The following is a 22,643-nucleotide window of genomic DNA, read 5'->3' as shown; positions in this document are numbered from 1 at the left end:
ATCTCACGAGGCAGCGAGAGAGAAGGCATGCTGCAGGGCCCGCGGGCGCGTCCGCGGGAGGGTGTCAGAGAGAATCCGTTATGGGGTGCGGCTCTGATTGGGTGGCTGAGGAGAGGGAGGGGTAAGGGAGTGGGGCTTGTTCTAGGTTGGATGCTGTCAGAAAGCAGAGGCAGTTCTGTGATTGGGTATTTCAATCGATCTCATCCAAGGGGAGGGGTAACCAGCATGAAGACGAGCTAGGATTAGTAAAGAATGAACAGCCCCTCATTGCGGCCAAGAGAGCGGTTGGTGCTTGGTGGGTGACGGTGGCCTTTTTTTCCCGTCTGGCTTAGATAAAATGGTGATATGGCCTTGCTCTGTCCTGGCGGCAGAGAAGCCTGGCTTCCTGTTCTGGGCAGGTGCACCCGCTCGACAGGAGAGGGCCAGGCCCCTTCTGCAGGTCAGGGGCTGCTCTGCCCTATTTCTCCATCCATACACTGCCGTCCACAGGATAGATGCTTGGGGAGGATGTCTGGACCTCATGATTTCAGACTCAACACAGCCCCAAAGTGATCTGCTCGGGCCACAGCGCCCACCCAAGCACATGGAGCTGTGCCTTGAGCCGTGGGCCAGCTGCTCCGGTGAAGAGGGTTGTGACCGATGGGGCCTCTAAGGCAGGGCATCAAGAGGCCCCTGAGGACCGCGGCCCAAACCACTTCCTCAGCTCGTGTGATACACATCTGGAGGTTAATGGGAAGGACCGATGGCCCTGATGAGTATTCTCACCTGTTCTCCTTTCCCACAGACGTAGACGAATGTTCCTATGACGAACTCAATGCCTGCGCTGGGAGGGGACGGTGTCTAAACATGGAGGGCTCGTACCAGTGCCTCGGTCACCCGGAGTCGCCCACCTCATCCCCCCAGAAGCTGGATGGCAGCTGTGAAGGTGAGCGACCGGGCTCTCCAGGTGGGGAAGGGAGGCCTTAAGGAAGCCTCAGTTGAGATGCAGACACACCTTATCCCCTTTGGCCTCTAGAATTCTCTCTTCTTTCTGGAACCTGATTTATGGCTTTAACAACATTGTTACGGGAGTGCAAGGATAAGTCGCTCCCAGTCTCAGCACCGTGGCAAATTGTTTTTATTTTCTACTGTTTCCTTCCAGTTTTTTTTTTTTGACCTTATTTAAATCCTGCCACATATTCAATTTTGTATCTTGCTTTCTTCACTTCCCATTATGTCATGTAAAGCTTTCCAAGAAGCAACCTTGTCTTCATAATTACGATTTTCAATGCTTGAGTAACAGTGGTATGCTATAGCAGGGATACAATGCTCTTAGCTATTTCCCTCGTGGGGGACTTGTATGTCACCTCCAACATTCCTCTCTGAAAACTACAACTTTCGCTAGCATTGTGAAGTGGTTGGGGAGAATCTTGTTGTAACTGAGTTTGAATAAATTAGTGATTTAATCCTCATGTTCTTTTCCCTTTAAAGGGAGAGGGGTGATTGAGTGGTGGCTATTCCTAAGGTCTCTGGAGTTTCAAAAATGCACCTACCAGCCCCACCTCTGCAACCAGACTCGCCTGTCCTGTGCCTTGGGGGCTTTGTCCGATTAGAACTGTGCTTCTCCTCTGTGCATGATGTACCCACAAAGCTTTGCACAGAATCCCAGCAGACCGTCCTAGATCTCCTGCGCTGTGGCCTCAGGGGGGTGCAACCTGACCCGCAATGTGAACAGAAGTTTGGAATATACAGTTATTGACAATACTCTGCTCAGTTATCTGAAAAGACATCAGACTCTGTTCACAGGCAGGAGTGTTGCCAAACTGCCACGCTGACAGCTGAACGTAAACAGGGAAAGCGCACCACCCCGACCTTAGTTCCAACAGGGCAGAAAAGACAAAGCCGGTGTCTCCCGATCAGAAAACTAGAGTGAATTCCAATCGCATATGGCGAAGGGAAACAGCACATGTTTTAAATTTAGAAGCTAATATAATAAATGAGCTATCTGCTGGAATGGGTTAGAGGTACAGACCCGTGGAAAATACAGCGCAAATTTCAGATGCTTTTCTTGTGAAATTAGTCACCCAGTTAATGACACACAGGGCAGCTGGATTCTTGCACAAAAAAACCCCCTAAGAAATATTGCCCAGTTTGCACTTCATGTTCCAGGAACACGTTCTGCTTTTAGGATGGAGTGGAATTGTATTCAAGGGTCATGCTAACTCCCTCCGACATGGTCCCCTACCCAGCTGAAGCCTGATAGCTATTCAGCTCCGTAAAGAACCATCTTCTGAGGTGGCTGCTTGGTGAGGGCAGGGCCGCTGCTGGAGCGTCCACTAGGCTGCCAAGGATTACCGCTCAAGTTCACAAACCTGATCTATAATCAGGTTTTCAACGACTGAATGCTCAGCACCTTGGCTCAAATGCCCAGTGTTTCTACCTTTACAAGGTTCAGGTGTCCAGCTGACAGGTCCAGGGCTTAAGGAGGAGCAGAGACTGACACGGGAGATCACGGGAAAGGCCACTGCCCCAGCAGCACCCTTCCTGCCCCACCAGACACAGGTCAGGGCTGCCTGGAAGGAACAAAGGCCCAGACCCGTGGACACAGAGAATCTGACATGCTTCCCTCAGATCAGTGTCGACTCCTGAATTCAGGTTCACAACCGTAGCCCGGGCAGGGCCACAGGGCAGTGGCACCCTGGGATCACACACAGTCAAGAATTGGGTTTATCTTCTGGGGCCACATTTTCAGAGGGAGGGACTTTGCAAAGCCAAACGGCAGTGACAGAAAGCGTCCTGGCCAATGAACTGAAATCCAAGTCAGAGGGAAGAAGGAAGGGTCAGGAAAGAAGGATCATTTCCAGCTTAGAGTATCTCAAGTTCTGTTCTCCAGAAGAGGGCCTAGCCTTAGTCCGTCAGAAGGTGGCTGATTTTACAGCAACACAAATAACTTCCCAACAAGTTGTACCGTCTCACCATTAGCTGCCTTGAAAACTACTTAAAGAAGCGTGGGTAGGTGGATTCATTTCCTGGGCCTGTGTAACAAAACAGCACACACTTGGGGGTTTAAAACAACAGAAGTTTATTCTCTCACAGCTCTGGAGGGCAGAAGCCCACCATCGTTATCAAGTCCAGGTGTCGGCAGGGCCAGGTTCCCTGCGGAGGCTCCAGGGGAGACCCTTTCTTTGCCTCACCCTTCTTCTGAGGGCTGCACAAATCCCCTGGCTCGTGGCCACATCGCTCCCATCTTCAAGGCCAACATCTTCAATCCTCTCTCTGTTCCCTTTTCATGTGGCCTTCTCTTCTGTGTGTGCACGTGTGTCCTCTCTCCCGACTCTCTCTTGTGATCGCGTTTAGGGCCCACCTGGATAATCCAGGACAATCTCTTCTTGAGAGCCTTAACTTCATCGCACTTGCAAAGACCCTTTTTCCAAACAAGGTCACATTTCCAGGTTCCAGGGATTAGGAGCTGCTATCTTTGGAGGTCATTACCCAGTCTATTGCCGGTGGTGGGACAGTTTAGGCGTACAGCATGGGAACTTTGTCATTAGTTATTGGATGGCTTTGCCATTTACTCTCGACTTGACCTTTCTAGGCCTCAGTTTCGTCCTCTGTAAAATGGGATCATAGTAGAGTAGAACCTATTACCTGGTATTGTTAGAAGGGCTGTGTGGAATGACATGCCCGCTGCCACAGCACTCAGCCGACGGCAGCTCTAAGTGTGTCACAGATAGCCTGGCTGGCAGCGTGATGCATGTAGTGGGAGGGGGTGCCCATAGCGCCGTGGGTGTCCTCACAGCCCCGTGTCCCCACTGCTGCTACGACACTGGCCACGCTGGCTTGGACATCCCATGTGTGTGTCTGGCATCGCTGTGGACCTTAATCCATCCTTGTTTCCATCACTGTGCTGGATACATAGTAGGTGCTCAATAAATGTCAAACCGTATGAAATTGCCACTGTGGTTGGTCAAACACGGTTGAATCCGGACAATTGTAAACGTCTCAAGGTAATACATTGGAGAAAGAGCTACACAAATGCTCGGCTGTAGCATTCCCTGCAGGGAGGACTTATTTCTATGGATGAGAGGGCCACACGCCCACAGCGCCTTAGCTGCAGGAACCATGGGCAGACAGCAGCTTCCGCAGATGCTTCTGAGGGTTTCATAGGCATCGAAACGACCCCATTGGTGGCTCCTTAGCCCAGTGTTCTAGGGACCCTCTGGCGTCTTAATTTAAACAGTGAATATGTCTCCAGCCAGCCTGATACCCTCTCAGACTTCCTAAACTCCAGTCCCGGGGTTCTTTCCAACACCTAGGGGACCCTTCCTATTTTAATTCCCCTCAGCCTGGAGGCACTCGTGCTTGTAAAGGGCCACACACAGGTCCATAATATGGATTCGTTTGCCGTTCCACATCTGAGTGGTGCCTGAATGGCAACCAGGACCTGGGGCTGCAACCTTGTTGCGAGCTGGATGCGGCTGCCCAGGCCTCAGGCCTCGTTCTCAGCCTCACTGTCCTATTTGCCAGGCGTCGTGTGGCCACCTGCGGGATTGAAAGAATGTTGGGTGTTGTATGGTTTGCGTGAATCAGAACAATGAGTGCTTTTAGCAGATTTTTAGAAAAGTTGTAGCTTTTCCTTACTTTCTCAGTGACACGTTCCTGGGGACACAGACCGAAAAGTTACGTGGTTATTAGACCCCCAGAAGGTGATTGTCTTGATTTCATGGTCCCAGTGGCCGGGAGGTGGGGGTGAGACCCACGGTCTCAGGGCCTGAGCTGCTGTCCAGTCCTCAGCTGAAACAAAGGACAGTGTCGTAAAGAGTGAAAACCACCTGTGAGACAAAGGCACAGAAAAATACTGGACAATTCAGTGAAAAGGACAAACGCGTCTCCTTCAAAGTACACGCTACCTCTGCATGCAAGGAGAGTTTTCAGGAAGCTGCAAGAATTTAGATGGAGGGAGGGTTGGGCTCACCTGTCTCTCCAGCATCCACCAGTTTAGATCCGTGCTTTGCGGGGACCTGCAGGGGCTCACGGTAGGGGAGCACATCCACAGGGCACTGCCATTTCTAAAGGGCAGCTCAGGGAGGACCCAGCAGGGCTGAGCTGCAGGATGAGGGTGGGTCACCAGTCTTGATGCTGAGCCTCTTGGCAGCCAAGGCCAAAAGGGAAATGTGTTGAATTGTGCCAATTTTAATTTTTACTGAAAGGAAGCGTACACATTTGTCGGAAAGACAATTTTTTTTGTAATATTAGAAAGCATATATCCTATGAATCCTTACAGGAAGGGCTTTGGAAACTTCACATATATTTTAATTCTTTTTTCTTTACTGTGGTTTTGCAAAAGATTTTTTAAAAAATCTCCTCATCGCTTGTTTCTTATAGAAATCAAATTCTGCTGTAAAAATGGTGGTGTCTATAGACTGAGGGCCACCCTAGACTTTGTATAATTCATATTAGCCAGGTGCCTGCTGTGAAGCCAGAATTTTTCTCCCCAAAAAAGACATTTAATTCCATCTGAGCATTAAAGTACATATTGGTTGTTATATTTGAGTATTACTCCCTAAAGCATGAATGTCGATATGAAAACACAGGACACCTCAGCCTGACTCCGGAGTCCTGCTTCCCCATGGGCCATTGTTTTGGTGATGAATTAGCCGAGCAGAAGACCTCGGGCAAATGATCAAGTACTTGTGACTCAGAAGAGCAGGCCCTTTGAATCTGTGTTGAGATAGCATTTATAAACGTAGCCCAGAAACATCACACCATGCGTTAATCTGCTCAGGCTGCCGTAACACACACCACAGACTGGGGGGCTTAAACAACAGGAAGTTACTCTCTCACAGTCCAGAGGCTGGAAGTCCAAGAGCAAGGTGTTGGCAGGCTGGTGCCTTCAGAGGCCTCTTGGCATGCAGACGGCCGTCTCCTCCCCGTGTCCTCATGTGGTCCTCCCTCTACCTGGCTGTGTCCTCATCTCCTGTTCTATAAGGACACGAGTCAGGTTGGATTAGGGCCACACTGATGACCTCACTTTAACTTAACAAGTTCTCTAATGACTTTGTCTCCAAACACGGCCACATTTTGAGGCACTGGGGGGTTAGGACCCCACACACGAGTTTTAGGGGAACACAGTTCAGCCCATCACACACCATAATGACCACAGCTACAAAAACAGCTTGTTGTTTTCATGGCTTGGCTATTGTAAATAATGCTGTAATGAACATGGGGTGCAGGTATCTCTTTGAGTTAGTGATTTTGTTTCCTTCATATAAATAACTAGGAAAGGAATTGCTGGATCATATGGTAGTTTTATTTTTCATTTCTTGAGGAACCTCCATACCGTTCTCTATAGTGGCTGTACCAATTTACATTCCCACCAGCCGTGCAGGAGGTTCCCTTTTCTCCACACCCTCTCCAGCATTTCTTATCTCCTGTCTTTCTGATAACAGCCATTCTAGCAGGTGTGAGGTGATACCTCACTGTGGTTTTGATTTGCATTTCCCAGATGGTCAGTGACGCTGAGCACATTTTCACGTGCCTGTTGGCCATCTGTGTGTCTTCTCTGGAAAAGCGTCTATTCAGATCCGTTGCCCATTTTAAAATGAGATTATGATTATTGCTTTTATTTTTGCTAATGAGTTGTATGATTTTCATATATTTTGGATATTAACCCCTTATCAGATATATGATTTGCAGATTTTTCTCCCGGTGTGTAGGCTGCCTTTTCATTTTGTGGATGGTTTCAAGCGGGACCGAAGCTTTTCACTTTGATGTCGGCGCACTTGTTGACTTGTTTCTGTTGCTTCTCTCTGACGTTTTCTGCGTCTTCCTCCTTCTGCCCTTTTGCAGACTGCCCTCCCATCAGAGACCTCGTGGTCCTCAACGTCACCAGCAGCAGCTTTCGAGTGTCTTGGAGTTTAAATTCCACCCAGAACTGCACTTTCCAGGTGCAGGTTTACCAGGCTAAGGAGCTGCTCAGGAACGCCAGCACCCGGGGGACGAGCCTGGAGGTGGCTGGGCTGGAGGCCGGAGTGCTGTATGCGGTGAGGACCAGCTACCAGGGGTGCTGGGCCAACGTCACCACCGCGGTCACTGTCAAGACCGGTAAGGCCACATGTCTGAAATCCACACGACCTGTGAGTCTGTCTCTCCAGCCTAGTCTGCTGGCCCTGGTGATTCCAATCACGCGCTTCCTACGAGCAGGACAGGGGCCGTCACTGACCTGGCCCCTACTCTCCTGGGGGGCAGTGAGCGTGCTCTGTGTCCCGGAGCAGTGCCACGGTGCTCGTGGCCAGCACAGGCTCCTCTCGCTCCCCTGCGTCTCATCCTGACTGGGGGCTCTTCTGACACCTGGGGTGATGAGGGCTCTGTGTAGATCCCATCTTGCTGTGGTTTGAAGGACACATAATGCAGTCAGATAGAGTGAAGCCCAAAGTATAGTAGAGCAGAAGAGGGTAGCAGTTCGCACACATCGAAGGGACTTTTGCCGCACTTAATTCCACACAGCTGAGTCTGTATAACTTCCCCAAACCCAAGAGCTGAGCATCTGTAAGATCTTCACGAAGTATGCCTCATTTCCCATGCCGTGCACTTGCAAAGCTAACACGATGCCCACTGCATCGGAGCCCTGAAGAAATTTTTGCCCCAAATAAACACAGCGTAGGCATGAATTGGGGATTCCAGTGTCCAGGAGGCAGCTGGCGTGACCCACGTGACTCTGCCAGGTGGCCAACACTGGCCCTGCCCCGTGATGCCACCTCCCCTCTGCCTGGTCGTGGTGCTACCCCGGTGGTGTAGACCTCTGTCAGGTTCGGCCCGGGGAGTTCCCTCCTAGGCTGGCCTCTGGTAGCGGGACATGGAAGTGTGCGTACGGACAGTGTGGCTCTGAGACATTCTGGTCTGGGGACCGGAGTAGCGAGGGAGACCCAGCCTGGGGGTTCAGAGCAGGCAGAGGGCAGAAATCACTGTATGAAAGATGCTATGGCGGGGGGGGGGGTGGGGGGGAGGGATAGATTGGGAGTCTGGGACTGACATAAACACACTACTATATTTAAGATAGATAACCAACAAGGACCTACTGCATAGCACAGGGAACTCCGCTCAGTACTCTGTAATGACCTAAATGGGAAAAGAATCTGAAAAGGAATAGATACATGTATATGTATAACTGATTCACTTTGCTGTACACCTGACACTAACACAACATGGTTAGTCAACTATACTCCAATATAAAATAAAAATTTGAAAAAAAAGGACCCTCTGGGGGTTCTGTCTCACGGGTAGGGATAACGCCAGTGACAGTGAGTGAGTGAGGGCTGGGGGGATCTGGCCTACACCCTTTATGTACTGATTGGGGGCCGACCCATGCTAAATGGCAAACACGCAGAACAGGCCCCCAGAGGGCCCCCAGAACCCCAGCCATGCAAAAACTCGAGCCCTTGACTTTGCACAAGCCTCTAATTTCCTAACTGGTGCCATCTCACCTTCTTGTTTTATTTTCAAGTTGCTCCACAGAGCAAATGGGGGGAACACTCTTTTCCCTTTGAGGAAACTGGGACCGTGAGGGGCTCCATCCCTACAGATCACTTCCACCCCCTGTCCCCCCCCAACTCATCTCAGAAGTGAAAATTGGTGGGACCAACATCCCAGGGCGAATTCATCTCAGTTGGGACAGGCAGTAGGAACATGCAGCTCCGCCCCAACCCCATAGACTCTGTGCCCTCAGGAAAAAATACCTACATTCCAACGCAGAGGAGATAATTTGGAAGATTCCAGAAGGCTCCTGATTACAAGCTGATTCCTTCCCCAGCTGGATTCTCGTTCCTAGAAATGCCTTATGTTTGCAGAGCCCTATTTTTTTTTTTAAGAAGCTCGATTCACTTTAAAGGTCTTAGCTAATTAATTTGACATTATTAAATGCTTGCTATGTTGGAGGCCATAGAGATTACCATAGCAGTGGAGACCCGGGGCCTCACGGTAAGTGTGGATTCCCGAAGCACTGGTGGATACTCACCTCCCGAGAGGCTCTGTGATGTGGGCAGGACCGGAGCCTGGGAATCCCGGACCCTAAGGGATACTCGTTCCTCTTGCTAAGGTGGGAAAAGGTTCAGAGGGGGCCCCGTCTAGAAATGTACGCTATACAACGTTGGTGTCATTTCTGGAGCTGTGTGTGTGCAGCGGTGATAAACTCTGCCCCACTGGCCCGAAGCTCACTGGCTGGTGGGGAACCAGGGTGGGACAAACTGTGAGTGCCTTTAGATCATTAGAATTTAGATCATGGCTGCAGGGTCTGCTGTGGATGTGGGTTTCATTCTTGGTAACGAAACAGACATGCTCCCATGTCCCATCTTGAATCTTATCCAGCTTCACTTATGTCCAAAGAAAAGGACACGTCCCTTACCAACCCTATCGTTTTGTCCGGGACAGAGTAGGCTCTTGAGAGATGGGACTTCTGGTGGGAAAATTGGAAAGTCCCAGAGAAATCAGGATGAACTTGTCACCTGAGTGTCAGGGGCCTGGCTGGGGCGTGTGCCAAGGAAAGCAGCGGCCACACGGGGTGAAGAATCGCTGGAGGGGCCTTCGGACCCTACATGGCTGGTTGAACCCCAGTTCCCGCCGGTGTGAGCCATGTGACGTCTGTAACTTGTCCCCCTGCTTTGGCCCTAAAAGTGTGTGTCTATGTCTGAGTTCCCTTCACTCCAGCATAGAGGCATATATTCCTCACGCTGACTTCCCCCAATGTGGCTACCAAACCTAAGACTCATGCCTCAATCTGTTTTCCAAAAAATTCTCCTCCAAAGAGTAGGGGAGATTGGAAAACATTGACAGGAAAGCGTGTGACTCGCACTCACCGGATTTCAGCTAATTTGTGTCATCGTCTGTCTCAGATGCCCGGGTGTTCGAAGTCACAGTCAGGATCCTAAACCGCAACGTGACAGAGGGGCTGCTGGGCCGTGGGAGCCCCGAGTTCCAGAACTTCTCCCAGCAGCTACTGAACGAGGTAAAGCCCGGCAGAAGAGCTTTCCGAGTTGGAGCCAGAAACCCGCCCTGCGCCCCCTTTACGCGTGACTTAAAATAGGCTTGGGGACAAACCAACTTTGATTCAAACGGGCTGGACCACTTGACGGCTCGGCTGGGCTTTTTGTCGAACCTTCGGTTTGGGGGACCTGGGGCCTCTGCCCTCCTTCTCTGGGGCAGCTTCACTGAGTAAGCATTTACCAGTGATCAAAGCATCCGTTCCTCCCTGGGGCTGAAGGTGGGCACCAGCATGAGGCTTGGGGGAACCAGGCCAGTAGCAGCTATCATCTATCCTGGGATGCTGAGCTGGAGAAAAAAGCGACTTGCCAACCTGTCAGTAACTGGGAGAGGGCTAGGATTTGGCCCTTCCTGCAAGCTGGTAAGTTAGCTTGTTGCGTGGATGCTGGCAGAGGACACGAGATGCCTGGGTCAGAGACAAAGGACTCCCTCACGCACAGCACAGCGGGCGGCACGAGCATCACGTTGGTGCCAGGTCCCCTGCTGGTCCCCAAGTCCCACGGGGGTGATGCAGAGGGAGCCCGGTGGGTGACCCACATGCAGTGCATCTGCGTCACAGCTGAGGACCCCCATGCACACCTGCCTAAACCTTGCTCCGGAGATACACGTTATCTTTACCACATCAGATGGTGAACAGATCTGCTCTGCTCTGGACGGGGCCATCCTCTCTCTCCCAAAGCTGTTCATCATAGAAACGTCTTGGAAAGATATTCTGAAACAAGAGGGCAGTCCAGGCTTCTACTTGCAGGATGTGTGGACATGGGAGGGACGGAAGGAGGGTCGCCTCTCAATGTTCACTTGCAGAGAGGAGTTGGTTTTTGAACTTTCCTGGAGAATTCTCCCTTGTTTCTAGCAGTAATTCGCCTGTGGGTGCAGGAGTGGTGTAGGAGGAATGTGGGCGAGGCTTGGGTCTCCTTGCTCGGGCACAGGTGGCCCTGATCACCTGGCTGTGCCTATGTTTCCTGGGGATACAGCCCAGTGGGAGGGGGGCAGCTCCGAAGAGCCACGGGATTGCTGCTTTCATCCATCAGTCCATCCAGCCATCTCTCTCACACACACATTATCTTCGCACCGGTTTCCAGGGCACCCAGAGTGGGCCGTGCAACTAGGGCTGCAGGATGGAGATCCGACTGTCATGGTCTCTGAGTCCTTACCAAGGCGGAGCAGGCCTGGCCCGCTGTCCCAGGGCTGCAGTGAGCTGGCGGGGGTGGGAGGTAACTCTGCTGTTCCCAGAGGAGGGTGGCTGGGCGCCTCCTCTTGGTCAGGAGGAGGACACGTGGATTCTGTGCACCATCCACGTGTCACACCCGGGGCCCCGCTGACTGGTTTTGAAGGCTTTGATGGAAAAGTCTGCTGCCTCTGAGCATCTGTTGCCTCTTCTGGGCCAGGTTGCAACCTCCCTTCCACCGGCGCTTTCTGACTTGTACCGAAGAGGGAAGCTGAGGATGAAGGTCGTGTCTCTCCGGGCCGGAAGCGTGGTGGTGAGGCTCAGACTGACGGTGCAGGACCCCGAGTTCCCGGTGGGCGTGTCCACGCTGTCCCCCATGCTCCCGCCTCTATGGGCGAGCCCTGTGTTCCAGGTGGACCAGTCAGAGACGTTTGTGCAAGGTGGGTCCTCCTCTCCGTGCCCAGGGTGTGCCGCCCCGATGCCCTCCAAAGTCCAGGCTGCGTTAGTTCTGATCAACGTTCACTTTGTTCCAAAAGATAAAGCAAATGAACTTTGAGTCCGTATTCTGTGTTCTTCCATGGGGACTGGGGCCTAGGGCTGCCGCCCCGTAACAGTGAGTCCACCTGTGTCCCACACCTCCTATTGCTGACGGGAGAAGCACCCCTCGGAGCTCAGGGACGCTTATTCCCTTCGATGGTGTTTCTCAGCTGCCACCAGAACCCAGGGTGGAACCGGGCTGGAGGGTCCACGAAGGGCACAGGGATGGGAGCTTACTGTGTCTGCGTCGGGGCCCAGCCAGGCCTGGCTGCTGTGCGCCTTGTTAACATGGAGATCTATTTCATTAGCCCAAAGGCTTGTAATTTTACTTGGTGATACAGGAAGTCACAGATTAGGGAAGGGGGGGGAGAGATGGAGAAACAGAGATGGAGAGAGGCGGGGAGAGGGGGTTGGGGGAAGGGGGGCAGTGAGAGAGAGAGAGAGAGAGATGAGGAGAGAGGGAGAGACAGAGTCAGAGATGAGACAGAGTCAGAGATAAGACAGAGACATCAAGAGACAGAGAGAGGGAGAGATGCAGGGGATGCAGAGGGGGCAGTGAGAGACAGAGAGAGACAGACAGAGACAGCGAGCTGTCACGTCAGGAAGCTTTTGCTGTCAAAGCAGGGATGAAGTTCCCTCGTGTGGTGAGGGCACCGCAGTCTCTACATCAGAGAGCCTGTTTGGGGCTCAATCTATGGAACGCACGACCCCCCAGTGGAGCAGGTCCCAGAGTGAGCGCTGTCAACTCCTTTGAGCCCCGCCGCCTGCCAGCTTGCTGTCCCAAGCTCCCCTAACCCACGAATGCAGAGGATGGGCCGCGGGAGTGTCACACCTGAGGTCACGCCTGGGAAACACCTGTCTGCTGAGCCTGGGGTCTCTCTGTCATTCACCCCCTCGGGCATGGAGATGACGGCGGCCCTCTGCACCTGGTGGGCCTGCCTGCCTGGGTTCAGGGGATAAGTGCTGGGCAGACGCCGGGCAGCCTGTGGGTGGACCCTCGGCCTGCACCCCCAGGGCCCACCTGAGACAGATCTGAGCCATCTTCTGGAGATCCAGCCCTAACCTCGAGATGCTTCCCAGCCTCATCCCCTGGCATCAGGGCTTAGGTTATTCCAGAGCTTTGTCAAGTGATGCAGTGGGTTGAATGGTGGCCCCAAAAGATAAGTACACACCTAACTTCAGACGTGACCGTATTTGGAAGAAGGGTCTTTGCAGATGAAATTAAGGATCAGAAATCATTCTGGATCAGGGTGGGCCCAAAGTCCAATGACAGTGCCCTTAGAAGAGACAGAAAAGGAGATGACCCAGGGACCGTGAAGGACACCACGTGAAGATGCAGGCAGAGGCAGGAGTGATGCAGCCACAGGCCGAGGAGCCCAAAGGGCCACCAGAAGCTGGAAGAGGCAAGAAGGACCCTCCCCGAAAGCCCCAGAGGGCACCCAGCCCTGCCAACACCTTGATTTCAGACTTTGGCGTCTAGAACTGTGAGAGAATGAATTCTGTTTTAAGCCAGCTTGAAAGCTTGTGACAGTCTGTGATGGCAACCTCAGCAAACTCATACAAAGGAAGAAGAGGTGCCCTGCATTGCTAATATCCCCGGGTTCATCATTCTGAAGCGCCGCCCCCCACGAAGTTCTGGAAGTATCCTTGGAAGTTGGGAGCCCCGAGCAGGCTCTCACCTTGCAGCATCCCTGAAAAACGGTAGGCTGTTTGCTTAACATTTCGGAGCTGAGGGCCAAGGTGGGAGGGTCTCCCAGGGCCACGAGGAGGCCTCGGCTGTTTACTGGCGTACGAGATGGCTCTGCCCTGCACAGAGTCCCCTGATCCAGAGCCCGAGGGGCAGCCCCCGGGCCTCAACCCTCACCCGGGGAGGCCCAAACCGAAGTCCCCTGCCTTCCCCACCGGCCCAGAGCCCCCAGCCCCGCAGGCACAGCCGGGGAACTGGAGAAGCACATTCATTGTTATTCCACAAAAATTCATCAAACCGCAGCACGGAAAGCTCCTTTCCTCAGCGATGCCCACAGAAATGGTGGTGTTGGCACTGCTGAGTTTTCCCGGGTTATCTGGGAGCTCTCGCTGCTGTGAATCCACATGTCCCAGCAGCGTGGCGGCCATGTTGTCACGACCTCATCTTCTCCCCGAGGCCCATACCAACCCCGCCCGGGTCACTGGGTGGCCACGTGCCCTGGTCTCCCTCCAGGGGGGCCGTGCCCCGTGCGGGGAGGCTCAGTGCTGAGTAGCAACCTGGGCCTCCGGCCTTGCTTACACTGTCCGGCGGGAGGGGGCCTCACGGGACAGGCTGGAATCCCAGCTCTGACACTCCCTCGCCGTGGGTCCCTGTACAAGGCATGTCGCCTCCTGGGCCTCGGTGTGCTCAGCTGAGAGACAGGAATGTTGACCCATCCCCCTGGAGGGTAAATAAAGGGACCCTGCCGGTGTGGGGTTAGCGGAGTGCCCGGCGCACGTCTGACAGCGCCGCCAACGTTTCGATTTAAGTCTTCTCTAGGATGCCCTTTCGTATCTCGGGTGAGTTCTCAGGCCCGGAAGGTCCTGCAGGGTCCACAAGCCCTCGCCAGTCCTTCCGTCCCGCCCCCCTTCCCTTCGCTCCCCTTGGATCTCCCACCCTCGCCCCTCCCCTTCCTTAAAATCTGCTCAGGAAGGGCCGTCCTACTCATTTGCTCCACGTGCAGACAACCCACTGGACCTCCACGTGCATCTACGTGGCCCCTTCGTGCTTAATGCTCTGTGCAGACGCCAGCCAAACGAGGCCTGATGGCGGTGCCGTTCTGTGTGAGGGGTTCCCCTGGGGTCACCACAGTACTGGGGGGCAGCGCCCTCTCTGTGATCTCAGGACTGGCCTAGCCACGCTCCCCAAAGCTTCCAGTCAGCCGCGCACCCCTGACAGCATCATAGGCACAGTGGACCTTCCTGTGGCCTCCGTGGGTGGTGGGTGACGGAGGACGAGCAGGGGAGCCTGGCCCCGGGCCTGTCACTGTCTACCTGGCCTGCTGGGGTGGGCCTGCTTCCTCCAGACTCAGTGGCACTGCCTTTGGTCCAGCCTCTGTTCCTGCCGCCGTTAGAACCCAGTTCTCTGTGACCACCTTCCTCCTTGAGTGAGAATCTGACTCTGGCCCCCAGGAAGGGCTGAGGGCTCTGGCCAGGCTTCACTTCTCAAGGCCACTTGCACCCCAAAGACAATTTGGGGCCTCCCGAGGAGCCTGCCTTTTCAGGGATGGGACGGCTTTGTCCTTGGGCCTCCCCACCTCATTCCTGGGGGTTTACTTGTGCCAGGAGTCCTGGCTCTGTCACAGCTGCCCCCTCCTCCGGGAGGTGGGCTACGTCCTCATCCCAGCTTCAGGGCCGGCAGGAGCAGAGGACAGGTCCTGCACCAGGAGCTCTGGCCCACATCCTCGTCTGGCGGCCCAGGAAGCGCAAAGGCCGCCTGGCAGCTCTCACGGCTTGCAGGCCCGCCTCCCGCTCTGAACCCAAGAACTGCCAGCCCTCGGGCTTTTATACAAGACAAAACAGAGTTGTCTGCATCTTACTCAGACTTACCCTTGAGCCACGTGCTGGCGGAGCGAAGGGGGTGGGAATCACCTCCCCAAGATAACTTCCAGGGCTCTGCGGTTTGAGCTCAGGTCTCCGCGGGGGCTTCGGCTCTCCTCGTGGCCCTGCTGCCTGGCGGGCCTGGCCCCAGCCCCGGCCTTAAGCCCCTGGCACTTTCGAGCCGCCTGGAGGCCAGGCTGCGCTCCAGGGGGATCTGGGTCAGGGTGTAAACTGTTGTACGGGCTGATGGGTCTGCTGGGCTCGGGGGAGCTGCTTCTGTAAAGATCACAAGAAGCGAAACTGAAACCCACGAAACCGGCCTCTGAGCGCTCAGTGGCGGGGTTTTCTCTGCACAAAACTGGACTCATGCCTCATCTTGACTTGAAGCCCAGCCAAGTCCGGGCTTCGCTGGTGCCCTGAGCCTGGCTCGGGGACCCCGCCTGCAGCTCTCGGGAAGCCTGGTAGCCACCCCTCAAGGGTAACCTCACCCCATCGGGGTACCCAGCCTCCCCAGCTAGCAGATGCAACTCTGTTAAGAGCCACCTGCTCTCCTGGGCGGGGATGGGACGGGCAGCGACCCGTAGAGCCGGACCTGGGCTGAAGGATGGATTTCTAGAGCTGTGGGAAGACTGCTTCCTGACCCCCGGCTCCTCCCAGCCTGAAATACAGCTCGAGTACTGATTGCTTAAGGGTTTATTTTTATTTGTTTATTTTTTATTGGAGTAGAGTTGATGTACAATGTTGTGTTCATGTCAGGTGTACAGCAAACTGAGTCAGTTATACATATACATATACCCACTCTTTTATTAGATTCTTTTCCCATAGAGGTCATTGCAGAGACTCGAGTAGAGTTCCCTGTGCTGTACAGTAGGTCCTCATTGGTTATCTATTTTATATATAGTCGTGTGTATATGTCAACCCCAATGTCCCAACTTATCCCTCCCCTCCTTCCCCCGAGTAACCATAGATTGTTTTCTACATCTGTGACTCTATTTCTGTTTTGTAAATAAGTTCAAGTTCAGAGGCCGAGAAAGGACTGTGGCAGGGGAGGGTCTGGGGGGATTTATAGGGTTGGGGGGCTCACTGAGCCTTCCTTGCCCAGGTCAGAAGGGTCAGGGCTTCCCAGGGGCACGGGGCTTTGGGGTCTCTCACAATCATTTCCCAGACTCGGGGAGGAGGTATTTACAGCCGTCCTATCTGTGTCTTGGAAAGTTCATGTTATACTAACTGGACACCTCCTGGCTCAGTTACTTTTCTGTTTCTTTCTTGAGACAGTAAATATGAGGGGAAGTTGGCTCGTCAGAGGGAAGAGAAAGCACCTTATGAACAAAGAATAAACAAGAGGGGAATATATTCACACCTGTGGGTGCTAATACCTCCACAGGAATCCCAACGTTCCCTAACCTCTGCCCCCAGATCAGCCAGCCAGCGGTGGAGGTGGGCAAGGGCGGGCTTTTGGTTTGTCTCCTTGGCCCAGAGAGGAGCTGCAGGGAGGACTCTGTGCAGGGAACCCCACCGCCAGCCCCGGGTGCTGGATGCCGAGGGCTTCACTGACGCCCTGCTCCACCCCTTGTCGTTCGCTGCAAAGACTCTGGTCAGCAGGAAGTTGCCACCATCGCGCTCTGCTTGAGCAGCCTCTGGCCGTTTTCTCACCTGCTCATGTCATGTCTCTTCCCCGCCCACAGACTGGGACGAGTGCGCAGACAGCCTGCAGCACGACTGCTCGCCGGCCGCCCAGTGCATCAACCTCGAGGGCTCGTACACCTGCCGGTGCCGTACGGCCAGGGATGCCCACCCCTCCAGACCGGGCCGGGCCTGTGACGGTGCGCCCCGTCCCCAAGCCCCCAGCTCTGGGCTGAGCCCCCTCCCTCAGGACCTGGGGTGGAGCAGGGTTGGCTCTCCTCAAGCAGGGTGGGCACAGTGCCCGGGGCCCACCATACTGTTAGGGGCCCATGAGAATGATTTAATTGCTTTTAAAATCAAAAGAAAAAAAGAATCTAATAACAGTAAACATGAGTTACGAATCTAGTCTTTATACCAGTGCAGTTTTAAAGTATGATTTTAAATTATTTTTATGAATGAAAGGGTCAGAGAAAGTCATGATGAAACCCCTGGGGGCAGGGGTCCCTCCCTGGGTGGACTGGACCCCAAGATGGTGTAGGAGCCCCGGTGAGCATGGAGAAGCCCTTGATGTAGGGTCTCCGAGCCCCATTCTTGGCATGTCTCTGCCCCAACGTTTCTGGGGGCCAATTCTGATCATTTTGTTGGGGCCACCTGGCGTGCTGAGTTCAGAAGCCCGAGGAGGTCACATACGGACTTAAAATGCTGTGATCGACTAGCAATGTCTGCTCTGGACAGAGGGTGGGCAGCATAGGTGCTCAGCTACCTGTTTGCCATCCCTGCAAAGGCTTTCTGGCTGGAAGCAGCAGCAGAGAATGGTTCCCTGGGAGAAAGCCCCTAGTCCTTAACTACTGTGTATATTGTCCCACTTCCTAAGACCCACACAGCTTCTCTTCTCCCATCCTTTTTCTTATACCTGTGTCGCCCAGCAAGCTGATAAGAGTGACCAGAACCTGGCCCCACACTGAGCACACATTTGGGGGAAATTATCCCAATTTCCCAAAGGCCCGCAGATCCACGGTCCATCTGAGGCCAGCAAGAACCAGGCCTTGCACTTATGTCCTGGTTCTGCAGCCTCCCAGGTGGACCCCCTAATCTCGGGGTCACGGCATCCTCACTGATCAAATGGAGAGGCTCCAGGGCCTTCCGAGAGAGCTCTTGGGAGACCACAAACAAGGGCCGTGTCAAACATTCTTAACCATCATGGGGATAGCCTGTGCCCCCTCTTAAGGTCACCTGGGGGGGTGGCTCTTGACCAGAGTAGACCAGACGCCCCGTCTGAGAAAGGATGTGTCTCGGCAGGTGACGTGGTGAGCCCCACTGGTGGTGCGCCATCTCCGGTGACAGGCGAAACAGCCCCAGGTCCCAGCACAGAAACAACAGCCCTCGGCCTGGAGACCCCCACCTTGTCCCCCAGCCCTGGATACCCACGGCGCACCACTGCAGCAGGCCAGGCCTGGACCCCAGGGCTCCCACCCAGGAGAGGGGTCAGCGGCATGCTCGGTCATGGCAGGAACAGCACTGGGCCAGCCGTGGAGGGGGAGGCCAGCATGGCCCCAGGCCTGGGCACCAGCCAGTGGGCGGCCAGCAGGGTGGCTGGTACCACCTTCTCCTCCCGGGCTCCGGGGCCCACCCACAGCTCCCCTCTTGGGGCCATGAACAGCCTACCAGCCTCCCCTGGATGGCTGCCCCCAAACTCCACCACGGAGCCGCTCTTCCGGCCAGCTCCTACCCAGGGCGTCATGGATCACGTTGAGTGGCACGCCAGCCTCCCCACAAGGAACACGCCGCCAGTACCTCTGGACCCCGCGTGGTCACAAAACTCAGACCCTGGACCCTCCGGCTCCCCAGACCTGCCCTCGGCCACCACGCCTGCATCTCTGAAGACCCCAGCCTGCGGTGAGTGGCAGGAAGTGTGCGTCCCAGGGGCCATGTGGAGCTGCTGGTGTGTGAGCTCCCTTTGGCAAAGGCTCACGCAGTCGTCCACTCCAGGGCAGTCCAGTAGCACTGGGTGAGGACAACCCAGTGCCGTGCAGCTCTGCCCTCTGGCGGTCGGCTTCCGGTCTAGTAAGGGTGAGAGCTTGGTCTCCCCGCTTTCCCTCCAGCCCGGTCCTCCCCCTTCCTAGGCCTCCCGGTTGCCAACTGCTGGAGCAGGAAGCTGGGCATGTGTTGCATTAAGTGCACTGAGCACGGGGCGCATCCCCCCAGCAGGGTTGGGCCCCCAACCTTTCTGTACCTCCCCAGAAGTTCTGCATCCCCAAGCCTGCTGCAGCTCCCCCAGCAGCTCTGTACCCTCCCAGCCGTACTGATCCCCGGCAGTTCCACATTACCCATTGCTTGTAGAGGCTTGAGCCATCACCAAGACCCCTGGGTGATACTCCAGGAGACAGGCAGCCACTCTGTGCAGGGAACGGGCCTGGCCTTGTGCCTCCCACGGAGGGAGGTGGCCTTGGCATCCCTGTGTGAGCTCACGGAGCTAGCCTGGCCCTGGATTGCATCCAACTGTTAAAAGCAGCTCCGTTGATGCATTTCCTCTGCTGCACAGGGCTAGATCCAAAACTAAACTCTTAAGCCCACGTAAATCGCACAAGTCCCCTATAGGAATGGTCTGTAGCCAGCAAAGCCCACCATGCTGATTCCTTGGGAAGTCCGCCCAGGGGTTGAGGGGGGCAGCCGCTCTGGAGGAGCCGCCCAGAACCTGCTCAAGAAAACTTTGTTTCCAGAGGTCCCGGGACCACAGGGGTGGGCACAGAGCAAACCTAAGGGGCAGGGGCGCCGTCCCTGGGAGCCCAGGGCTCAGGGGCTGTCCAGGGACTCCGCGTCCACATGTGCAGCTGGAAGCTGGGGGACTTGACTCCCCTGGGCTGGCCTCCCCTGAGGACTCTCATGTCCTCGTGGGGGCGGGGGGGGGGTTCGGTTCTCCTTCCTGTCTCCTGGGAACATTGGACTGATTTTAATCAGGGCACTTATATTCCACTTCTCAGCTCCCACGCCCGTCGGAAGGGTCACCGTCTCCAATGTGACCAGCACGGGCTTTCATGTGGCATGGGTGGCGGATCTCACCCTGCGCCCCGCTTTCCAGCTCACCCTGATTTCCGCGCGGACCCCCATGGTGCACCTGGAGAGCCGAAACGCAAGCCTGACACTGTCTGGCCTAGAGCCTGGTGTTTTGTACCTGGTGGAGATCGTGGCCAAAGCATGTGGAAAAGAAAGTTCCAGAGCCCACCTGAAAGTGAGGACAGGTAACAGGCTTCAGAGGCGCGTTTGCCATTGGTTCTTAAAGGGAGGAGAAAAGGCATGAAAACGATTTTTGGTGGCTTAAGGTTTAGAATAGCTGCTTGAACTTGTGGGTGTTGGGATTCCATTTTCCTCTCAGTGTAGGAATGTCTGGCTCGCTTCAGACTCAGCTGGTGTTCAAAGGCCACACAGGAGGGGGCTTATTTCAGGGACAGGTGGTAGACAAAGAGCCTGCTTTGCAAAGCGCTCCAGACTCTGCAGAGGCTGCAGACGCTCATTCATCTGGGTCCTCGTGGGTACGTGGCAGGGAAATGGATGCAGTGCTGGTCTATCCATTTCCTGTGACCATCCTCACTCCTAACAGACCTGGACTTGGCTTTCAGGAAGGATGATGATGGACAGATCTGTGAGTGCCCCCCTCCCCGCCCACTGAGCCTGGGGCTGCAGAGTAAAATGGAGGGGAGTAGAATTGAGCAAGTGAAACGTAAGGTGGAGCTGATCCTTGTCGATAGTTATATATTCAGATAAAACTCCTCTTTTCTTGGGCTTCCCTGGTGGCGCAGTGGTTGAGAGTCCGCCTGCCGATGCGGGGGACGCGGGTTCGTGCCCCGGTCCGGGAAGATCCCACGTGCCGCGGAGCGGCTGGGCCCGTGAGCCATGGCCGCTGAGCCTGCGCGTCCGGAGCCTGCGCGTCCGGAGCCTGCGCGTCCGGAGCCTGTGCTCCGCAACGGGAGAGGCCCGCGTACCGCAAAAAAAACAAACTTCCTCTTTTTCTCCTCATTAGCATTTGTCTTCCACATGCCTTCCTGAATGCCCAGCTCGCCTGAGCAGCCAAGGGCAGACCTGATGTTGCAGAGGAGTCCTCAAATCTTGGGCAACCGTCTAAGAGTTGATAACAATGGTCTTCGAGATGGGGTGCACGTCCCTTGGGAGAGGCCTAAGATGACCCATTGGGGGATGCTTAAGTCATAAACGTTTAGAACTTCTTTTTATATGCTTAAAAATACGAATTAGCTGTGAACTGGGAAATTAGAGAGCAGATGTGGGTGAGGAAGTCGAGTGCAAGTTCACGGCAGGCTGGAGAAGTGGAGGTCGCTGCTGGCCAGAAGGTCAGGCAGGGCGGCCCCGGAGGAGAGCTGGTGCTGGGCTGTCGCGTACATCTGCCATCTGGAGGTCTCACCCGTGCTTGGAGGGAGGAGTGGCCCGCGCGTCTGTGTGACCCCGGCCTGAGATGGGTCCACCTCTGCTCTCACCTGTGCACCTTTGTGCTCCTGATGGCTTTTAGGTCAGGCCACACCCTCCAGTTGTCTCCATCCTCTCTGCAGGCAGGCAGGAGAGAGACGCAGGGGCTGAGCTGGTTCCGCGGCCCCCGGAAGGGTCTCCCTCTGCGCCCAGCCTCTGTCCCGTCGTCCTCTGGAGCTGGGGGCTGTGTCTGTGCGTACCAGGCGCTGTTCCTTCTCTACAGAGTGCAAATCAACCTCAGTTCGATGTTCTTCCTGGCCAAAGTAAAAATACTATTATTAAGATAGAGATGATACTCTGCTACCTGATACCCCTGCAAACGTGTTTATTCTCCATCCTGCAGCGGCCCAGAAGCTCAGTGGAAAAGTCAGAATAGTGAACGTCAAGTATTTAGAATCCTTCCGCAACGCAAGCAGCAAGGAGTACCAGGCCTTCCTAGAGCTGTTCTTTCGGATGGTAAGTTGGTGGAATCGGTCCTTATTTTCTCTTGGGATGTGAAGGAGGGAGGTGGTAGCATCCTAGTGGCAGCCAAACGGGACCCAGACCTGCAGGTGCCATAGACTTCTCGTTTCTGAAGGAAGCTGGGACTTCCAGCTCTGGTGTGGTGCCTTTGTGTCCTGGATCTGCCATTAAACAGACACATCAGCAGGTGGGAGACACGCCTCTTCCTCTGCTGCATCCTTACTTCACATTGTTTCCTGTTCAGTGAAACTTCTTTATTGATGCGGGACCCCGTAGAGCGGAAAGCCTCCCCCGGCCTTAAAAAGAAAAAAAATTAAAAATTGAGATCTATTTCACATACCGTAAAACTCACGCTTTTAAAGTGCACGATTCAGTGGTTTAGACTGTATTTGCAGAATTGTGCAACCATCACCACCAGCTAATTCCAGAAAGTTTTCATCCTCTCAGAAAGAAACCCGTTAGCTCATCCTCTGCCCTTCTCTCTGCCCCTGGCACCAGATATGTGCTTCCTGTCTCTGTGGATTTGCCTGTTCTGGGTATTTCATACAAGCGGCGTCATACAATATGTGATTTCTGTGTCTGGCTTATTTCACTGAGTATAATGTCTTCAAGGTTCATCCATGTTGTACCAACATCAGAACTTCGTTCTTTTTTATGGCTGGATAGTATTCCACTGTATGGACAGACCACATTCTCTTTATCCATGATCCATTGATGGAATATTTGGGTTACTTCCACTTTGGGGCTATTGTGAATAATGCCACTATGATCCGACCTTAAAAAAATTCCTTTTCCTACTCTTCCTTGCAGTGCCCTC

At 54.4% G+C, this 22,643-nt stretch overlaps 1 protein-coding gene across 1 annotated transcript in view; it reads left to right on the top strand.

The window, feature by feature from the left end:
• Window positions 1-22,643, top strand: part of UMODL1 (uromodulin like 1) — a 61,442-nt gene that overhangs the window by 15,694 nt on the left and 23,105 nt on the right. Inside the window, exons 6-14 of the mRNA XM_029214959.1 lie at window positions 785-925; window positions 6,829-7,083; window positions 9,867-9,979; window positions 11,403-11,622; window positions 16,951-17,088; window positions 18,188-18,428; window positions 18,570-18,784; window positions 19,870-20,127; window positions 21,708-21,820. Coding sequence (XP_029070792.1) covers window positions 785-925; window positions 6,829-7,083; window positions 9,867-9,979; window positions 11,403-11,622; window positions 16,951-17,088; window positions 18,188-18,428; window positions 18,570-18,784; window positions 19,870-20,127; window positions 21,708-21,820 — 1,694 coding nt within the window. The remainder of the gene's footprint in view (window positions 1-784; window positions 926-6,828; window positions 7,084-9,866; window positions 9,980-11,402; window positions 11,623-16,950; window positions 17,089-18,187; window positions 18,429-18,569; window positions 18,785-19,869; window positions 20,128-21,707; window positions 21,821-22,643) is intronic.

Source organism: Monodon monoceros, unplaced genomic scaffold, assembly GCF_005190385.1.
Source record: "Monodon monoceros isolate NGI ecotype Baffin Bay Population unplaced genomic scaffold, NGI_Narwhal_1 Super_Scaffold_11, whole genome shotgun sequence".
NCBI classification, from domain to species: Eukaryota; Metazoa; Chordata; class Mammalia; order Artiodactyla; family Monodontidae; genus Monodon; species Monodon monoceros.
Note: the sequence above shows the minus strand (reverse complement) of the source record. Positions and strands in the feature narration are given on the sequence as shown.